The sequence below is a fragment of the Vicia villosa genome, linkage group LG3, assembly GCF_029867415.1.
Source record: "Vicia villosa cultivar HV-30 ecotype Madison, WI linkage group LG3, Vvil1.0, whole genome shotgun sequence".
Classification (NCBI taxonomy): Eukaryota; Viridiplantae; Streptophyta; class Magnoliopsida; order Fabales; family Fabaceae; genus Vicia; species Vicia villosa.
Window position 1 is genome coordinate 9,805,168 of NC_081182.1, and position 19,677 is coordinate 9,824,844.

At 33.7% G+C, this 19,677-nt stretch overlaps 3 protein-coding genes across 4 annotated transcripts; 1 reads left to right on the top strand and 2 right to left on the bottom strand.

The window, feature by feature from the left end:
- Positions 1–363: 363 nt before the first annotated feature.
- Positions 364–3,383, bottom strand: LOC131654877 (probable diphthine methyl ester synthase). Its single transcript, XM_058924798.1, has 5 exons — positions 2,816–3,383; positions 2,505–2,734; positions 1,563–1,602; positions 1,284–1,375; positions 364–913 (listed from the first exon to the last, which is right to left on the bottom strand). The coding sequence occupies exons 1-5, from the start codon at positions 3,088–3,090 to the stop codon at positions 726–728; spliced, it is 825 nt and encodes a 274-aa protein (XP_058780781.1). The 5' UTR covers positions 3,091–3,383; the 3' UTR covers positions 364–725.
- A 3,288-nt stretch (positions 3,384–6,671) lies between these two features.
- Positions 6,672–9,456, top strand: LOC131654878 (putative HVA22-like protein g). 2 transcript variants are annotated; one of them, XM_058924799.1, is made up of 7 exons: positions 6,672–6,837; positions 8,015–8,056; positions 8,148–8,246; positions 8,326–8,382; positions 8,511–8,574; positions 8,675–8,884; positions 8,956–9,456. In XM_058924799.1, exons 2-7 carry the CDS (start codon positions 8,025–8,027, stop codon positions 9,337–9,339), a joined length of 846 nt encoding a protein of 281 aa, XP_058780782.1. In that variant the 5' UTR covers positions 6,672–6,837; positions 8,015–8,024; the 3' UTR covers positions 9,340–9,456. The 2 variants fall into 2 exon arrangements, with proteins under 2 accessions (XP_058780782.1, XP_058780783.1); XM_058924800.1 differs by having other exon boundaries at positions 8,959–9,456.
- An 865-nt stretch (positions 9,457–10,321) lies between these two features.
- On the bottom strand, positions 10,322–15,095 carry LOC131660257 (transcription factor E2FC-like). Its single transcript, XM_058929464.1, has 14 exons — positions 14,709–15,095; positions 13,651–13,840; positions 13,477–13,527; positions 13,224–13,309; positions 12,985–13,073; positions 12,836–12,890; positions 11,888–11,940; positions 11,756–11,806; positions 11,615–11,663; positions 11,471–11,536; positions 11,316–11,392; positions 10,969–11,167; positions 10,804–10,878; positions 10,322–10,689 (listed from the first exon to the last, which is right to left on the bottom strand). The coding sequence occupies exons 1-13, from the start codon at positions 14,817–14,819 to the stop codon at positions 10,816–10,818; spliced, it is 1,140 nt and encodes a 379-aa protein (XP_058785447.1). The 5' UTR covers positions 14,820–15,095; the 3' UTR covers positions 10,322–10,689; positions 10,804–10,815.
- Positions 15,096–19,677: the final 4,582 nt, after the last annotated feature.

The window sequence follows — 19,677 nt, forward strand, 5'->3', positions numbered from 1 at the left end:
TATCTCGGTCATTCTCATACTAAAGCTCAAGAAAATCTTAAACGGTAGACTGAAAAACATTCTGATCATAAAAGAAGGGGGACACAATATCCATGCCTGTACACAAAAGAAAGAAAACAGCCAACAATAGAGCAGAGTTTCTTCCTTGCCTGTATCAGTTAAAGAAGATGATAATGACATCCGACGGAGTTGCACATTAATACAGATTTATGCCTAAATATGCCCTCTTCTCTCTATCATATATTTCTCCAGCAGCAATATAGTTTCAAATACAGGGATCTATGTCTAGCTTATACTGTTGATCTCACTATACATCCTAGTATCAACATAGTTTGTTGAAATTAAATGACACATTGTTACATCTATCCAAACATTTGAAATTTCATTTCCAGCCAAACCAAAAAATCATGTAATGGCAGCTAGATTTCTAGCGTTATTTGTCAATAATGTTATTCAATCCGGAAAATATCCTTTGAAGTAACAATGATCCCATAAAGGGATTTAGCAAAAGATTAAATTACAAACCCATTCTTACATTTTCCAGAAACAGTACAAACTTAAATTTAGCTTCTCCTCTGACAGGGCACGAAGCAACCTGTGTCGATGATATGATAGTAATGAATATACCAAAAAGGAGTCCCTTGAAAACAGAATGGACGATTTTGGGGCCCTTTCAACAAAAACCATTTTGCTGGATTAAATGGTCATATGTCTTGATGTTGTGACTACGTCCTGCATCGATAGAAATTCAGCATTTCTTCCTCCAAAGGATGGGTCTTGCCTGTTATGACAAGGCAATGCAAAGGCGCTCCGAAATCAATCAACTGTAACTGCTTCATTGTACCAGCTACTACCATCTGATCTTCACTTCCAATCCGAGCAAGCCCAACACACTCAGTATCTTCTGTGTAGGCTGCAAGGCAAAATGAGATACTACTTTAATTCGTTGGATATGATTCTTGTGAGAAATGAAAAGCTCATTTATGTAACAATGGAACTAACACAGTGAAAACTGTCTCATAATCAGATAATACTGCCAAGAAAATATTAGTTTACTTCTTTCTTTCCGGTGGAGGAACTCCCTATGTTCAATAGCATAATATTTTTATAAACCCTGAAAATATACTTATTTATTACGGTCATTTTCTGGCAGGTAACGTGAATTCCATACCAAATTTCAAATATGTATATTTGATTATATTAGTACAACCGAGAAACACATATTCGGATAATTTAGAATTGAAATTCATTCCTAGAGTAATGTAAATGTTCAAAGAACTCACTGGAATCTTCACGTGCTTGTGCAATCTCCAATAATTGCTCAATGGCTGTGTTGATTGTCATATATCTGGGTGGCTCATAGGCTTTTTTTCCTCTTAAATGAACAAAAGACAAAGATAAATAAAAAACAATGAATAAGAAGGCATAGAAAAAACCAATGAATAAGAAATAACCACTCAGTTCATAAGAATGATTTCCAAAGAACTTGGTAACCCATACTTCATGATCACTTAAGAAACAACATAATCAACCGAAAATAAAGGACCACTTAGAAAACCAACCTGCACAAAGATTCCAATGTAGGCTCCTTCACCCGAATATCTGTAACCATAGCAAAGTAAAAATTATGTTAGTTTTTCTCAATAAACAAAAAGTAATGACCTCTAGTACCCTTTACAAAGAACCAATAAGCCCCTCTAATGATGTCATTTTCTTAGGCCGGTGCAATCACTCAAACATCAAATAAGAAAAAAATTCAATAGTTAACCATCTTTAAAACATTCACATGATATATCTTTCTTAAGGATTTAGCATAACATACTTCAATTCCAAATAGCCTATAGCATAACATAATTCAATTCCAAATAGCCTATAGCATAACATAATTCAATTCCAAATAGCCTATACTATAGCATAACATAATTCCAACAAATTACTGTTATTTTGTGATATGTTATTTAGTTCAAAGTGATGTCAATTGGCAGCTATCGTGGCTATTTTCTGCTATCTAACACAGTTCAAAATACAAGTATTGTGTTTTGAGTCGATCAACTCAAGCAGGAACAAACCCTTAAAACATAATCATCCTATTTTGTTTTAGCACTTACATGATGATCACATTGCCTCATGTTTGGATATTTAAAACCAACGGAGCAGAGCGGAATTGATATCATATTCCATTGTTTGGATATTTTAGGATAGAATAAAACAAAATTGTTATACCGGCCAATTCGGAAGGTAAAAAATGTGGATAAGTGATGGAATTGGATGGAATGCATTCCATCACACTCCACTCCATTCTATCCTCTTTCTTCCAATCCCAACGATGGAACATAACCTTGTTACATTCCATTCCACTCCATTCCATCATATTTCATCGATTCTAAAGATAACATAATCATTCTATAATGAATGCATTTTCTTGATAAAAATGTCAACGGTACATATGCACAGAAGTTTCAATCAATTGAGCGTAAGACTAAAATAGTAAACAGTAACCTAACCTAACAAGCAAAGTGTATGAAGTCCCAAATTTCGATTTTGTTGAATCTTTTCATAGAAGCTATCAGGTCTCCATGTCTCCGTAAAGAACGGTATCGAAACGGTTTCCCCATATCGATACAACTGCAAACCACAAACCCCAATAGCATTCATAACAGACGCATTATGCACAATTTTAACCTCAACCCCCATCTCCTTTGCTCGAACAACAAGATCAGTATGAGTTGTAGCCCTGCAAAAAAACAAAAACAAAAAAAAATGAACCAAAACAATACAATACAATTGTTGAAGCAGAATCACACAAGTTTCGTACCCGAAAGGATCGCCAACAACGAGAAAAGCAACATGAGAAAGCTGAGCTTGAGATAAAAAATCGTTAGCTTTTTCTTCAACCATTTCTCTGTCAGCAAGAATAATGGGTTTACCGTAAAGCTTTTCGAGATTGGAGAGACCGTTTGAGGAGAGACCGAAGGAGAGAAGAGAAGTGTATGCTTCCATGTAAACCTTGTCGCATTTTTGAATTGCTTCTAAGCCTTTCAGTGTGATGTCTTTCTCGTCGCCTAACCCTAATCCAATTATGTATAACATTTTTCTACTTGAATGTTCTTTGCTACTGAACTGTGCTCCTTCTTCTACCCTCACTCCCGTGCTCGTGGAGAAACCCTAAAAGTTACAGGAGGGAGGTGACGACGGAATGAGAATGGTTGATGACGGTGGCGTGCGGTGTGTATGTGTGAAGTGGAAGTGAGATGAGTCCGACCCGAGTCAAGTCAATGGGTTCAATTACTGATGGGCCTTTTTTTCTCAGTTACAACACAAGTCTGTCGGGTATCTTAGTTTGGTGGTATCCCGAAAATCTTTTTTTTTTCAACCAGATTGAAATCTGAGCTACTCATTTGATAACAAAATCACTTTATTAAATATACATGAGGTTCTTTTTAAATGAAAGTTAATTTTAGTCACTCACAAAAACAAAAACGGTAGAGGATAAATTAATTTTTTTTAAAAAAATCTCAATTAAATCTCATATAAAATTTAATCGAGCTATATTAGTCCCTCAACTAATATTTTTTTCAAACTGTTTTTTTTTACTTTTGAACCGTGATTGGACTGCCAATGAAGTCTCATTTTAGTCTCTCACAAAAAAAAAAATCCAAATTAGTCTCTAAGAAAAAAAAATTTCTATTTAATCTCTTACAAAATTTAACTGAGCCATGTTAGTCCCTCTTTTAATATTTTTTCAAACGATTTTTTTCTATTTTTAAACCGTGACTGAACTCCTATTTTACGACTATTGATTGGAAATTATTTGTGAAGGAATTGTAGATAAATCATCGCGATACCACGATGTTCTTTTTTTTTTCCTGAGTTTATTATCAGACTTATGGATGGGTGACTACGATTTTTCATGTGATATATTCTTGTGTATTAGGTGTTGTTATTGTTTCAGTTCTTAATCATATTTTAGGAAGGTTTAGTTATGCTATTGGGGTGATTTAGGCTAATTTCTTACTTTTGTAAATAATACTTGTGACGAAAATAATAAACATGATATGTTGGAAGAAAATTGGTTTATACCATATTCCTTAGGTTTTGATGATAACAGAGTATTTAATGAACAATTAGGTACACTAACATATGTTCAAGTGTGCGGGATCATTAGTCAAAAAATTTATCGGGCTCTGACTCTAATTGGAACATATGAAGAGAAGCTTGAGATTCAAATTATCAAAGATCAAAATTTAATGACTCAAATTTTGAATGATAAGATTATGATGTCTCACAAATAGGTAACTCAATTTCTGGTGGAAACTTAACCTCTGACCCGTACCCAAATTCTGAAAGCAGGTCTATCTTGTCAAGTCCAGTTACGGTTTTAAAATAGGAAAAAATCGTTTGAAAAAATATTAAAAGAGAGACTAACATGACTCAGTTAAATTTTGTAAGAGATTAAATAGAGACTTTTTTTCTTAGCGACTAATTTAGACTCTCTCTTTTTTGTGAGGGACTAAAATGGATCTTCATTGGCAGTCCAATCACGGTTCAAAAGTAAGAAAGAAACTGATTTGAAAAAAATATTAGTTGAGGGACTAACATGACTTAGTGAAATTTTGTAACAGATTTAATACAGATTTTTTTTTCTCAGGGACTAATCTGTCCTCTGCAGTTTTTGTCAGGGACTAAAAAGAACCTTCACTCTTTTTTTTTAAGTGTTTGAATTATACTCTATTAAAAATTTGAGTTTGAATTTTTTTTAGACAATTTTACTTTTTTGTTATAACAATTTTACTTTTTTAATTTAGATTTTAAAATTCGGAAAAATTCACGGGGACATCCTCTAACACATTTAAGGTCACAGGATATTTGACTATCCTATCAAAAAGCTATATAGTGAGATTTCTATGGGTCTCATTTCGCTCATATTTCATTCTTTGCACAACAATAGAAGCATCGAGCTAACATAGGTCACTACGTTACAAAGTGCCCTCTCAAAATTCATGTTTCCTATATAACAGGGAATCAAAAAACTCATCGGATCTTTCAGTTTAGTAGACAACATATTTTGGATCAACGTGCTACTATTATCAGTCATAGCTACAATTTTATTACCTTATAATACTCTTTTGTTGGCCAAAATTTCTTTTAGAAACTTGGCATATGTGGGCATATGCGTCAATGCTTCGGTAAAAGGCACATCGAGATGGATCTTTCTCAAAAGCCACTAACTTTGTAAATTGCGCCTCTACCTTAGCCTTCACAAACTTCTATGGGAAAGGGATATGAGGGGCAACATAAGATGTTTCCTCCTATACTTGTTTGACTACCCTTTTTTCAAGTGATGTCAGTGGATTTTTCTCAATTCCTACATTTTCCTCACAATTACTCTTCTCTAGTTGTTACAGTATTCATATGTCCCTCGTGATTGGGTTCTTGAGGGATACGCACCAACTAGGAGATTTGAGTCTCCAAGGTTTTGCTTTGAATTGCGAAAGACTAAACCATAAACGTTAGCTGCTTAAGGACTTTGATAATACGGGGATTTTGTTATATAATATCTTCATTATGGCGCATTTACACTGCAAAAAAATTCTCCATTATCTCAAGGTTGTAGTCCTGAAAGGTAGCAATTGCGCCATATTGGGAACCATGCGATCCCATGGTATGCTAGGAGTAATTAATGTAAAGAAAGTTCGGGTGATTGCCCTATTCCAAACTACATGCTTATGAGTACAGGCTTCCTAATTCATTGTTCATGTAATTGTCCATCTCTTGAATGGATCCTCCAACGAGAATCATTCTAAAAAGAGGGGCTTTTGCGTGAAATAAAACAATAGAAAAGATAAAGTGCTTTAGTCTATATCGTGTTGGGATAAAATTTCAATATCAAACTATCTCCCCGACAATGGCGCCAAAAACTCGATGTGATGAAATGCCGGAAGTGCATGACAATGCCAAATAGTATAATAAGATTGAACTTACAGGGAGATGTATACGAGTACTAAATTTTATCCTAAAGGTGTTTAACTAAAGTGTTATTGGTTAGTTTAGTGCAAATTTGAATGAAATTAACAAATAATAAAAATATGATACGGGGTTGTGATCATCTATCTAAACCCACCCTATTTCAATATCAAACTATCTCCCCGGCAACGTCGCCAAAAACTTGATGTGATGAAATTCCGGAAGTACATGGCAATGCCAAATAGTATAATAAGATCGAACTCACAGGGAGATGTATATGAGTACTAAATTTTATCCTAATAGTGTTTAGCTAAAGTGTTATTGGTTAGTTTATTGCAAATTTGAATGAAATTAACAAGTAGAGATACCTAAGATTCTCGTAGTTCACATTCGAATGAATCAATTAGGGATCATCATGAGATAAACTCTCCCGACCTCTTATCCTTATAAGACTACTCACTCGTGGTGGGGCAACCAACAATCAAGTAAATAAAATATATGCATGCAAGTAGATAAAGTAAAGCAATATAAATAACATGAATTGAAATATCAAGTGTGTTTACATTAGTTATTGTCGTAGCATCAAGTGTTTATGAAATAAATAAAAAATATATGAAAAATTATTTTATTATAATAATTGCATAAAAAAAATGAAATTGATACAAAATAGTTAACTTCAAGAGTTTGAATTGAAAGAAGAAAAAAATACTAATAAAATTTAAACAGCTCCTCCAAATTCTAAATTCTTGCTCTCATTTTGCGCTTCTTTTCTTCTTCTTCTTCTTCTCTACTCCAAGTATTTCTACTCGCGCTGCCGCCGTATCTGAACCGTTGATTTTCTCTTCACTTCCTTCTTCATCTTTCTCTAACAAGGTATCAATTTTCTTTCCTCTATTTTTTCCTCTGATTTTGCCCCTTTTATTGCTAGTATCGGTTTTTCTGTTTGTTTGATTTCTGAAACGGTTATTGGTTTAGTTCGTAATTGCGCCCTAATTCAGTTTCAACTGATTCTCAATTTTTTACATAGAATTAATCGTGTTTATCTCAATTATAGTAGATGTAAAGAATAAAAATGTCAACTTGTTTACAATTTTAACCTTTTGGATAAGATTGTGTTCATTATGAATAAACCCTATTTTGTTTTTCTTTTGTTTGATTTTGCATGGTAGAAAAAAGGGGTAAGAAACCTAACATTAGCTTAGCATTTCATTAATGGTGAATATAGGAATAATAGTAATAGGTCATGTTGTATCTAATGTCTCTGTACAGCTACCGATTATTGTATATATAGAGAAATTAGGATAGCGTCGCAGATTTTGATATATCCGCGAAAATTGCCAACCCTTTATTATAGTAACCTTAGAATATGTTTGGATATCATAAAATGAATGAAGCAGAATGTAACGGAATAAAGCGGAGTGGAATGTAGCAGAACGGAGCGGAGCAGAATGAACAAACCCTATTTTGTTTTGTTTAATTTTGCACCGTAGAAAAAGGGGTAAGAAGCATAACATTAGCTTAGCATTTCATTAATGGTGAATATAGGAGTAATAGTAATAGGTCATGTTGCTTCTGATGTCCCTACAGAGCTATCAACTATTATTCATATAGCGAAACTAGGATAGCGTCCTAGATTTTGACATATCGGCGAATATTGCCAACCCCTTATTATAGTAACTTTAAGATATGTATGGATATCATAAAATGAACGGAGCGGAATGTAGTAGAATGGAGCGGAGTGAAATGTAGCAGAATAAAGCGGAGCGGAATGAAGATTTCATTCCATTGTTTGAAAATATGGTGGTAAAGTGATGGAATAGAATGAAGTTCATATCACTCCATTCTGTTCCGCTCCATCCGATTTTAAATAATCCAAACAATGGAATTTCACTCCATTTCACCCCATACCACTCCGCTCCATCTGATTCCGTCAATCCAAACAAAGCCTTAATTTGAGGAACTAAATTTTTTATGTTTATAACTCTTTTGTTTCAGTTTCTTGGAAGCTATCTTGTTTGACTGATTGAATTTTGTTTTCTTTTCATGCCAGGGATACAAAAATGATAGGATCCTTTATTACCAGGATACTTGTGTATGTTTATGACCATTCTTATATGATGGGTTTGTGCTGTAATTTTCAAATTCGACTATTTTTTTATATTTGAGTGTTTTCGTGTTTGCAGAATGATTTTTGGCTATGCCTACCCAGCTTATGAATGCTATAAAGCAGTTGAAATGAATAGGCCTGAAATTGAACAGCTACGCTTTTGGTGCCAGTATTGGTATACTTCATGAAACTTAACTTGTAAAAAGTTGGTATACAGTGGTACCTACTTCTTAAATTTCCCGTTTGTATTGCAGGATTTTGGTTGCTCTTTTGACAGTGTGTGAGCGGATTGGCGATACGTTTATATCATGGTAGAGATACTATCTTGTATATATGCAGATAATAACATGTCCTTTTTCTTTTCCACTGAAAAATTTGTTTTATTATACTTTCTGATTGGTTATTGTTAAAATTAGTTAGTGCATTTTTCTTCTTGAAGGGTTCCGATGTATAGTGAAGCTAAGTTGGCATTTTTTATATATCTTTGGTACCCGAAAACTAAGGTACGCAATTAACTACCGTGGTTGAATCTGATACAGCTTTATAGTTTAAATCTCTTCAGCTTGATCTTTCACATTAATATTATTGCCTGGCCTGTGTTAGGGAACAACATATGTGTATGATTCTTTCTTTAGACCATATGTTGCGAAACACGAGACAGATATCGATCGCAACTTGATGGAACTAAGAACACGGGCAGGAGATATTGCAGTTACTTATTGGCAAAAGGCTGCTAGTTATGGCCAGACTAGAGTTTTTGACATTTTGCAGTATGTTGCTGCTCAATCAGCGCCACCGGCTCCCCCTGCGCAGGTAGTTAGATATTTGATATGTAGCTTACCTGTACTATGATTATGGCACATTTGACACATTCTCTCTATTAGCAGCGGCGACAGGGTGTGAGGGGCCGCCAACCAGCAGCCAGCAATGCTCCTGCGACAGCACCACCTGCTGAGGGTCCAACTCCTGCCACTTCTAGCTCATCTTCAAGTCAGCACCAGAAGGAAGTAGCAGAGGAGTTAAGTTCTTCACAAGCACCTAAAGCACCCTCCTCTTTAAATGGTTTAAATACTCAGAAGAATAATTCTGCATCCGAATCTGGCAACCAATCTGCACCTGTAGAGGCAGAGCCAATGCAGATTGAAACAGCACTGCCTTCATCCTCTTCTCCAAATGAAAACCCTCCTTCGAATGAAACAGTAATGGAGGAGAGCATTAGGGTCACACGAGGCAGACTAAGAAAAAATAGATCATTAGGAACTCAGTAGGGCTTCTAATTTCGATTTTTAATCTGAAAAATGGAATGGGTGGGTGAACTACAATGGGCGTTGAATTGATGTAGAACAATACAGTATTATATGCAAGTTGCCTCAATTTCCATTCAATTTGTTTGTTTTGATTTTTATTTATCAGCACTTTTTTTAGTCTCACGACACGACGTAGAGAATGTGAGATTTTGACCAATCACTAATTTATCAGCACTTCTTTCAATTAATGAGCCAATTTAATCCTCTAGTTTTTACTAGTTAATTAAGAAAACCAAGTCATTCAATTACTCTCTTATATACTACTGCTATAATAAAAACACTCATTTTCAAATGTGAAATCTGACACAAGGTGACTCATTCTCATTCTCTTTATCCTCTTTATCGGTTTAAAATCTAAATAAATCGAGTCTTTACATGTTTTATATATTTTTGCAGAAAATTCTCAATTAAAATAGTTACTTTCCTTCAATATTAAATGTCTATACATTTTTTCCTTCAAATCATAATATTGTATATTTTTTAATATTATAATATTTTACTTTATGATTATTCTACATTGTAAATTCATCATAAACCGTTAAATATTTGAATAAAAAATGGTAGCATGATTGTTGTTTACGCTAGTGTATTGCATTGTCATCCTCAAGATAAAGGCAAAAAAATATTTAATCTTGCTATTCTAAAATGTAAAGTGAGTAAAATATCAATATTTATTTTATGAATTAAAGATAAATATTGCAAATGCATAGAGATATAAATTTGTTAAAATAATTTTTTTCACACTTTATACTTTAGGCCACTTCAAAAGATACAAATCCAAAAATAATCTCGAATGCTAATATTCTTGTTTCATCTTGGCTTGTCAAGCCTCATTAAGGTAACCAATATAATATATATATATTTTTTAAATTATGACTTTAAAAAAAAAAACTTAAGAAATAAAAAAGCACTTTTAACACCATGCACAATATCTTCCAAATAATAAAAGTAACTTTCTTCTTCAAACTTTATCTTCCATCTTATTTTCTCTCTCTTGAAACTGTTTGTTTTGTGCATGAATTATAAAATAAAATAAACTTATTGTATCTTGTATGTTTATTTTGTATTCTTCTCTATTTGTTGTGCAGTGCATCACAGGCACCCTAACATTATTCGGCAGTCCTAGTTAAGCAACTGCTCTAAGAAACACATAAAATAGAAGGAAAGAAAAAAGCTAAACATTTACAGCTTGAAATGTACTCTTTGTCATGTTTAGCAACAATCAGCAGCCTAACATTTACATATTGACCGCATATGTCAGCGAACATCGTTGCGAACTGAGAAGTTCATCTATTTAAGCCAACTGCACTTCTGCCGAACAAAGAGGAAACAACATTAATATATCAGGAGTCTTCAAACTTGGTCAATTTATATCCTCATTAGAGGTGAAAGTGCAAGAATCAAGTTCATATAATGAAATATTACTTGAAGATATTTCTACCCCCACAATTGTGTTAAGCCAACTTCAGGATCTGATTGAAACCAATAGTCACCATCAACCTGCAAAAATATAAATAAAATGAATCAATAACAGAAGATATTTTGCAGTTTTTTGGTTTTTAATTAATCTTTTAGAGCTTCTATTCATACATCTAAATTCGTAGGAGTAATTTGTTGAATTCCAAAAGCCTCTGAGCCATGTGAACTTAAACTCCCAGAAGGGTTTTTCTGATAACCTTGGCTTTCTGATAACCCGACACCCTCCGTTCTGCAGTGATTGCTACTCCACGATGGGTCCATTGACTCTGCCTGTTGGACACTCACATCCTCTAACTTGTGGTCGTGCTTGCTTCAAGCATGTAAAAGATCAGTTTAAGACACACGAAATAAGGATTTTAAATCAACAATGAAAAAGGATATTAACAAGCAAGCGCGGAGAGAAACATAGTACTAATAAAGAAGCAAAGTTAGGGTGCAGTGTTACAGAAGAAAAGTACTTCAAGAGGTACAGATTTATCGGTCCAGTTGCACTTCTAATAATCATTCTGTACTGCCTTTGGTGGAAGCCTAATTCCTGGCCATTTGAGTGAGAAGTCAATAAGAAACTTGTTATACCAAACATATTTTAACATCCATATAAGTTGAATCCTACCTCATCTGGATCGGGGACCTCAATGAAACTAGCTTTCGGAGCCTTGACTGCAATAAGTTGCTTATTCTGTAAAAATAGTTTAAAAAGTGAGTGATAACGGATACACAATGGTTTTACAAAATTCAATACTTGAAGATAATTGACCTGAAAGCATGGAAGGGTAAGAATATCTTCCTTGGTTAAAAAAAGGTACCTAATGATCAAGCAAGCCCAACTATCATGTAAGGTAGCAGTAAGAAATCACAACTAAAACTAAAAAAGTTGTCAGAACTAAAAATTTCTTACTTTCCGGTGTTTTCACCTTCTTCCAGGTTTCTGAGAAGCTCCTTCCTTTCGCTGAGAATTGACATAATAAATTTCAATATAAAACAAATAGGTAAAAAAAATCATCAACAATATTAGTAGCAACTAACAAACCTTATACACTCCTCAAGTTTGAATTCCTCAGCATATAAACTTTCAACTTCAGCCTGTAATGGACCAAATTATCAGAGTTGAACTAAACCATTTCCATACTGCAGAGCATTAATTTGTTAAAAATGGAGCTTAAATCCTACATGCAACATTCATTTTAAATCATAGTAAAAGGGATAATCAATTTCACGGGTCAAAGCTCGAGCATAAGCTTGCTATTAGTTTACAACCTCTCCTACTAAATTGCACAGGTAAATATAATCCATGAAGCAGGAAGATCAATTGATTCACTTCCACATGTTAAGAGCTAAATGTGGAAAATTTTCTTAAAAATTATGCATTGTTTTCATTAAAAGTTGATAATTAATGTGTTTATCACGTTTTCCAATACAAATTTTCTATATTTAGGTTTCTTAACATTTAGCTTTATCCTAAAAACTTTCATATGTTCTACGCATATTTGGCATTTATCATTACTAGTTATTGATAAATCGTGTAGAATTACTGTTATTAGATGGGCATACATGGTCTGTGTAAAACAATTTTCCACCGAAAACAAATAAGAAGCCACCATACTTCCAAATCATACTAATTTCAAACTACTATTACAAAAGTGGGGTGTTGAAACATCATAGTGGATTTTCATTGGATGGTCGTGTAAAACCCTTTTACACTGATAGTGCAAATCCTTTAAATCATAATACAGAAATGAGAGATTCCTAGGTGCAATGTCTAATCTGTTGACTAGAAATATGATGCCAAGGAGACAACAAGATTCCTGAAACAAATGAATTAAAAGAAACCTAAATAGGTTTTCAAAAATTGGTCATGAAAAACTAAGACGAGATGCTTACATTCCAAATTAATCATGCAAGCTGAGTAAGACCAGAAAAAGTAGAAATGTAGAATACATAATAGCTAACTGACACAAGTAGTTAAAGATTGAAAAACCTTTAGAGTATTAACTTGATCCTCTAGTTCTCGTGGCCCAATTCCATCACAACCCCTGTAAATTAGGCCCACCATGTATCATTATTTCATTTCATATACATGATAAAAAGTAACCCAGTAAATACCAAACAAACAGATTAGATATTTACTTCCACCGTATATGGTTCTTTGAAGTTTTCTCTATCAATCCTATTCCTTCAAGAACATTTGTAATGTCATAAATTCTCCTTTTTTGAACCTGAAAAGATGAATGTTAAACCCATTATCATAAAAATGAAGTGAACCAATGTGATACATATATTATTAAAGCACGGGTAGGTCAAGCGCAAAATCTGTCCAGCGAACAGGAACCATCAGTCGTATATACAATGAAAGACAAATTGTATACCTCTAAGACCTCAGCAGTTTTATTTAGATCAAGGGTACCATCCTTAGCATTTTGGATCAAGCTGACAAATTTCTTGGTTAACAATCCTGCAAGCATAATTGTTTAAATCAAGGGTACATGATTAATTGCTTGTCATACAAAGAGCCAAATTAACGAAGACACGCGCTTAAAAGAGCATGACAGAGGAATGCAGACAGTTGGAGCAAGTACAAAGTATACTCAAGGAGAAAAGATCACTTGAGTGTGGACGTACCTAAGGAACTGTCATAACGACAGTTGTTTACTGCCGCTGCATTCGCTGACTCTGATATGAAAAGTCCACCCAACATAAAAAATAAAAAGTAATGTGAGAATTGAGTTACTACTAATATACAGATCAATGCACAATTTAACTTATTCATACTGACATTACGAAAAACTAAGTTACCTCCATTTGTCATCTGAGATGCTGCAGATTTTGAATTTCTTGAAACTTTTGATTTACCATTATGCTTTCCTCTCTGATTGGTTTCAATTTGAAGAAGAGGAGGAAGATTAACCGTGTTGCTCTGACTGGGAAACACCTCAACATTACTAGCATGCAAGTTGACATTATTAATTCCATTTCTTTGATTCAACTGCACAGATATTTCAATTGAAAGTAAACAATTAAAGCAAGAGAAAGCGCATTAATTAAATGAACTAATATCTGTCAGATACTCACTTGACATTCAAACATTCATTAAACCTCAATCAAACACTATAACAGTCATCTAAGTGGAAAACATAATTCAAATCTAACCGATCGATTTGTATAACATCGAACAAAAGAAACATTAAAAAAACTCTAAAATTCGTATAAATGATCGATTCAATGATCTCAACCTATGTAGCACCGACACCTCTGGAAAAAAAGTGTGTCCATAACAGTGTCAGACACCAACACAAACACTTGTGATTACGTTTAATTTATTCATTTTCTCAAATTATTACCGATGTCACCGTGTCAGTGTTAGTGTCGTGCTCAGAGTGTTCGCGCTTCATAGATCTCAACATAACCTAGAACCTTTCTAACCTATAGAGCACGGACACTTCTGAAAAGGTGTGTCAGTGTACGAAACTGAAACTGACACTGACACTTCTGATTATGATTAATTTATTCATTTTAGCGTCGACGTGTCAGTGTGGTGTTCCCGTGTCCGTGCTTCATAGGTTCGACTAACAATCCGCATATATGAATGAATGAATTTCCACTTCAAATTCAGGTTATGTACCCTAATAAGCATGTGTGATCCTATTTTATAATTCTTAACAATAATAATGATAATTCGAGCAAAAATTGGCATGAAATTAATAGAGTAAGAATTAGTTATGATAATGAACAATAAATTCAGAATTTAGAGAATATATGATCCGATCTTGAGATTTAATGAAATAAATTGATGAATAATATTCACAGTGCATGTGATGTAAGAATGAATAAATAAAAAAAAGTGAAGAACTTACGGGAAGCATAGGAGTGAAAGGATTGAGATGAGAAGCGTTAGGGGAATGATGCAATAGGTCGAATTTGAATGGTGAGAAATGGTGGATTTGATCTTCCCCTGGTGTCGACATGAATGAAATGATGAAATTGAATGGAAGATGAATGAATGATGAAGAATATGGAAGAAGTAGAAGAAGAAGAAGAAGAGAGAGAGTGAGGGTTTAGTTTAGCGGCAGAGAATTGGATTGAATTTGAGGGGGAAGAATGAAAGAAAGAGTGAGGTGAAATTGTGGAGATGGAAATAACGTAAACAAAGTGTGATGTGATTTGATTCTCTCTTAATGGAAGTGAAGTGTGATGATGTGTTGGCAAACGAGGCCGCCAATGCTAAACAAACAGAAGAAGCGGTGGTGTATTCAGTTCGAATGCGTACGCTACCCCGCCTTTTGTTTTTGGTTTCTCTCTCTTAATGGGCCCAGACCTGGGCTTTTTTTACCTTCTGGGCCTCACTCTTCTTTTAGGAAAATTTATCCTGCCACCTCTGAAATTTGACCTTGCACCCCACAATTGCAGTGCTTTTAGCATATTATTCTTTGGTAATTTTTACTTAAATGGTGTCTTTTCCAGATTCTTATATTTTGATTTTCGTTGCTTATTTAATTCAATCCAAACTAAATTCATGCACATTCTATGTTTAATGTGCCTTTGAAATGGATCAAATCCATTGTTTTGTATATTTTATTTTTTATCCTTAAATAGAATAGGTATAGTGGGTAAGAAATTGAATTTGTTCAAAATAAACATTTATAATTAAAATAGAGAAAAATTTAATTAAATTTGAATTGATTTAAGGGCTTCTTTTGACTTTTAAAAAATTAGATTTATTATTTGTATTTTTAAAAATAATATTTTTAAAAATGTTTTCTAAAATATTAAAAGTTTTCTTAAATTTGTTTTTCATAAATTAAAACACTAATTTTGATATCCAATAACATAAATATATCTTATTAAATATTAGAACATAGACGAAATTATAATATTTTCAAAAAGATGTATCTTAAAAATGATTTTAATAAAAAATTATTCAAAATAATTTTAAATTTAATTGATATTTTAAAATTTTGATATCTTAAAAAATTATAATGAAAATGATATTTCTAGAATAACATTTTCAAAAAAATTATTCAAACCAATTTTTTATTTAAAATTTAAAAAAAAATTTGTAAATTTTTTTAATAAAAAATATGTAACATTATAAAAATCATTAAAAAAAAGAAGTTGAAACTAACATGCTATAAGAAAAAAAACTTAACATTAATTTAATTTTTATCTCAAAACTTTGCAAGCAAAATAAAATATAATTAATTGAGTTTCTTAAGATCTATTTGATAGACATGATATGATAATCGGATCATATTTTATTCATCTCAATTTAGTGTTTGGTGTAATAACGATTGGCTTAGGTATGGTTTATTTTTAATAGGTGTTTGATGTCTTACTGAATTGATCACTAGTAATTATTCTACGATTATTAATTCTTGAGATCCATTTATGATACAATACCACAACTTAATAGACTTGTATTTAACAATAAGATTATCATACCTAGAGTTAAAAATTAAATAAACATACAAGAACAAAACATAACATAAACTACATCATTCACATCTACAAAACTATTTGTTCATGGAATTTCACATTATCCAACAAAATAGAATTAGTTCAAGTGAGCCTAGCTACAAATGAATACCGAGACATTAGATTACACATTTTCAAACAAAAAAGTAGAAAATTCTTTGGTGTCATGCATTTTAGCACTAGCTTCGCCACATAAATGAATATGGGGTCGAGGAATTGTAACTGCAACTCTAATCTATCCCTTTCCTATATTTTCTCTAAATTTACAATTTTGGTACCCCTATTATCAATATTTTTGAGTTTTGGTCCCCTATTTTAAAATTATGAATTTTAGTCCCTTTATTTTAATTTTTTTGAGGATTTGGTCACCTTGCAAATTCGAAGGCAATTTTAATGAAATGGAACTCACATTGATGACATGTTCAACATAAATCTTAAATAAAATTAGTTTTTTTAACATTTCACTGCTGAACTGACACTAACACATCATTAATATGAGCTTCATTTCATTTAAAATTGTCTTCGAAATTGCAAGGGGACCAAAATCCTCAAAAAACTAAAATATAAGGACTAAAATTCCGGATTTTAAAATAGGGAGACCAAAACTAAAAAAAAATGATAACAGGGGAACCAAAATTGCAATTAAACCTTTTAATATTTGAAACAACGTCATTTTATTCAATAAGTCTTAACCCAATAATAATGCATAATCTTTTTTTAAGGTAATACTATAATAATACCAGTGTACATGCTCTACAACTTTCACTCTTTCTTGCATGTTCCTTTGTCCATTTACTCTGACTCTACTTATGACCTTCACAATTATAACTATTTTGAATTTAATCTTTTTTTCAAGTGTCACGACTCCATCCAACATTTTCTTACACTTAAGGTTTACTAGAAATAAACAGTCAAGCATTGTCGTGACACCAATCATCAACAAAAGTTATCATGCATACTAAAACCCGAAGCCAAATCCTCAAATAAAAAAATCCAATGTGCGTAAGTACAAATTATCATAAAAAGTCTTTATAGACATAAAACTACTATTATTCACCCAAGTTACAAGTGACAAATACAATTATTTGGGACTAAGCGATAAACTAGGCAGCGAAAGCGTCATAGAGGTCCTTCTAAGAATCTATGCTTCTATCTGGGAGGAGTCTTAAACCATTTCATTGCGGCTCTAGTCAGGGTTAGTGCAAAGAACTTGAACTTGACCGCCCTCTGGGCGTGGTAGTAGTCCAACCGATTGCCTACATAATGAAAATGTTCACCTGTATATGTGGTTTAGTCATAGCTTTATAGCTTGTGAGGCTTCTCTAATAACGTCAAAATTGAGCTATTGAGGATGCAATCAAATATAAGGCTTTTTTCCACACTGAAACTAGAGCATTTTCATCCCATCTTTATTGTCTTTTAAGATATCGTGTAGATAAATGATGAGGACGGTGAACATCAGGGGAGTATGATTATCGCTCATCCCTTTACGATTAGGTGGAGGAGTCACATGTCTCCAATACTAATCGGGAGTTGGCGGCCTTGGGGCCTTTCCTTGTGGTGTTTTTGTCTCAGGTACAACGACTTGATTTTCCTACGATACCGCCTATCACATAGTGTTATTCCTGAGCGTAACATGTTGCAGGTTCTCTTCAATTATGAATAGCTTCTTTGTTCAGAATTGTGAATTTCGTTGTTTACACTAGATTATAGACGTTGCTCACCAGGTCGGTAGCTCCCTGTACTTCAAGGTTGGTCTCTAATAGCTGAAGGCCTGAGAGCATTTTTTTATCCAAATATCATAGGTAGTGGAAGATATCGATGCATGTGATGATTCGCCTTGGTAAAATTTTGTATACATCCGCATAATGGGAGAGTCTGGAATGCTCCCTGACTAACTCTCGATGGAGCAGGATCCTATCGCGTAGGGTTAGAGGGGGATGCTACCGAAATTGGATCGTCATCTACTTAAGAAAGAGGAAAAGGCGAAACTCTAATGTTTTAAGTGGCTACAAGAGCAGTTTTTCGTCGAACGACAGATCAAGTGGCTTTTTCCACCATGCTTAATGAATATGAGGATGGATATGTTGAAAAAAGAGGTTGAAACTTTAAGCTAGAAGATCAAGAAATAGAGGTATGGACCTTCTAGGAAAGCAGATCTAAATCTCTAGATCAAAACAAATTTGAATGTGGAAATTCGTGGAAATCGGATGTCGTTTTTATAGACGGCTGATAAGTGCCAAAATGTTATTATTTTGAGTATATAATTGTGGCACTTATCGATTCTATTCATTCTGATTTTGTAATAAAATCCCCACTTTTGTGTATATATTCACATTATTTAGTTTTCATATGTTTTATATACCGTTTAATAGTTTTTCCTTTGTTTTTATAGGTATTCATGCTTATTGGAGCCTCGAGGAATAAAGTGTCGAAGGCACGGCTCCGATTGCGCAATTTTGGATCAAATAAGCAAGTTTTGTGCAGAGAGCGCCGCTGAGCGGCGTGTAAGCGCGCTTTCCAGGGGCGAACCCAATTTTCCTGGCCGCTAAGCGGTAACTCTGGCCGCTAAGCGGTGGCCTGTTTACTGTTCTTGATATTTTTGTAATACGTGTAGTCCGCTAAGCGAGATTTGGCCGCTAAGCGGCCGTAGCAGAAAATGTGTTTATATTCTTTCATTTGAACCATTTTAGGGTTATGGTTTTGGAGAGTTTTTGGTTCCAACTCCATCATTTTCATTCTTAGAGTAGGATTAGCTTAGAAAACAACACCGGGTCATGCACTTGGAAGATCGGAGGTGGATTTCTCATCAACCGGAGCTGACAACCCGCAAGATGTTTGGTTTATCTTCTCTATTCTTTGTGTATTTCTTTTGTGTTGGGTTTGTTTGTATAGTTACTCGAATCTTATGTATATTTACCGATTATAATGTTATGTTTAACTTGCTTTATAAATCTGTGTTGATATTGTTCTGGATTTTTGCTCTGTGCTGGAGATTTGAGTTGCTTTAGAGATAAACTGCTTGAATCTTTATCTAGAATGATATTCTGTTGGTTCTGAACTCTAGAGATAGATTTAGAGCTAGCATTCACTGTTTGTATCTGTTCTTAATGCTTTCGTGTTTGAGCGGCGCGCGAGAGATCGCCGACGCGAGAATACGGATGTTCTCGCAGCTTCGCGTTAGAGATAACCTTAGTTGTGAGATGATCTCGTTTGTGCTCCAGAGATGGACGCTTATGTGAGAGATACGTGATGACATAGATGAGTATCGTGGGTTGAGTATAACAGGTTGGTAAGTGTATGTTTGTGAAGAGTGAATATATTTACATTCCTGATAAGTTATTTCTCTTC

Bases quoted from the DNA above. Each gene is read 5' to 3' on its own strand.
- LOC131654877 (XM_058924798.1), bottom strand. From the start codon at position 3,090: ATGTTATACATAATTGGATTAGGGTTAGGCGACGAGAAAGACATCACA. The intron at 2,735-2,815 runs GTACGAAACTTG...GTTTTTTTGCAG, and splicing joins GTTGTTGGCGATCCTTTCGG to GGCTACAACTCATACTGATC. The intron at 1,603-2,504 runs GTTAGGTTACTG...CTATGGTTACAG, and splicing joins TCATACACTTTGCTTGTTAG to ATATTCGGGTGAAGGAGCCT.
- LOC131654878 (XM_058924799.1), top strand. From the start codon at position 8,025: ATGATAGGATCCTTTATTACCAGGATACTTGT. The intron at 8,575-8,674 runs GTACGCAATTAA...GGCCTGTGTTAG, and splicing joins TTTGGTACCCGAAAACTAAG to GGAACAACATATGTGTATGA. The intron at 8,885-8,955 runs GTAGTTAGATAT...TCTCTCTATTAG, and splicing joins CACCGGCTCCCCCTGCGCAG to CAGCGGCGACAGGGTGTGAG.
- LOC131660257 (XM_058929464.1), bottom strand. From the start codon at position 14,819: ATGTCGACACCAGGGGAAGATCAAATCCACCATTTCTCACCATTCAAA. The intron at 13,310-13,476 runs GTACGTCCACAC...TTATGCTTGCAG, and splicing joins TCGTTATGACAGTTCCTTAG to GATTGTTAACCAAGAAATTT. The intron at 11,168-11,315 runs GTACTTTTCTTC...ACATGCTTGAAG, and splicing joins ATAAATCTGTACCTCTTGAA to CAAGCACGACCACAAGTTAG.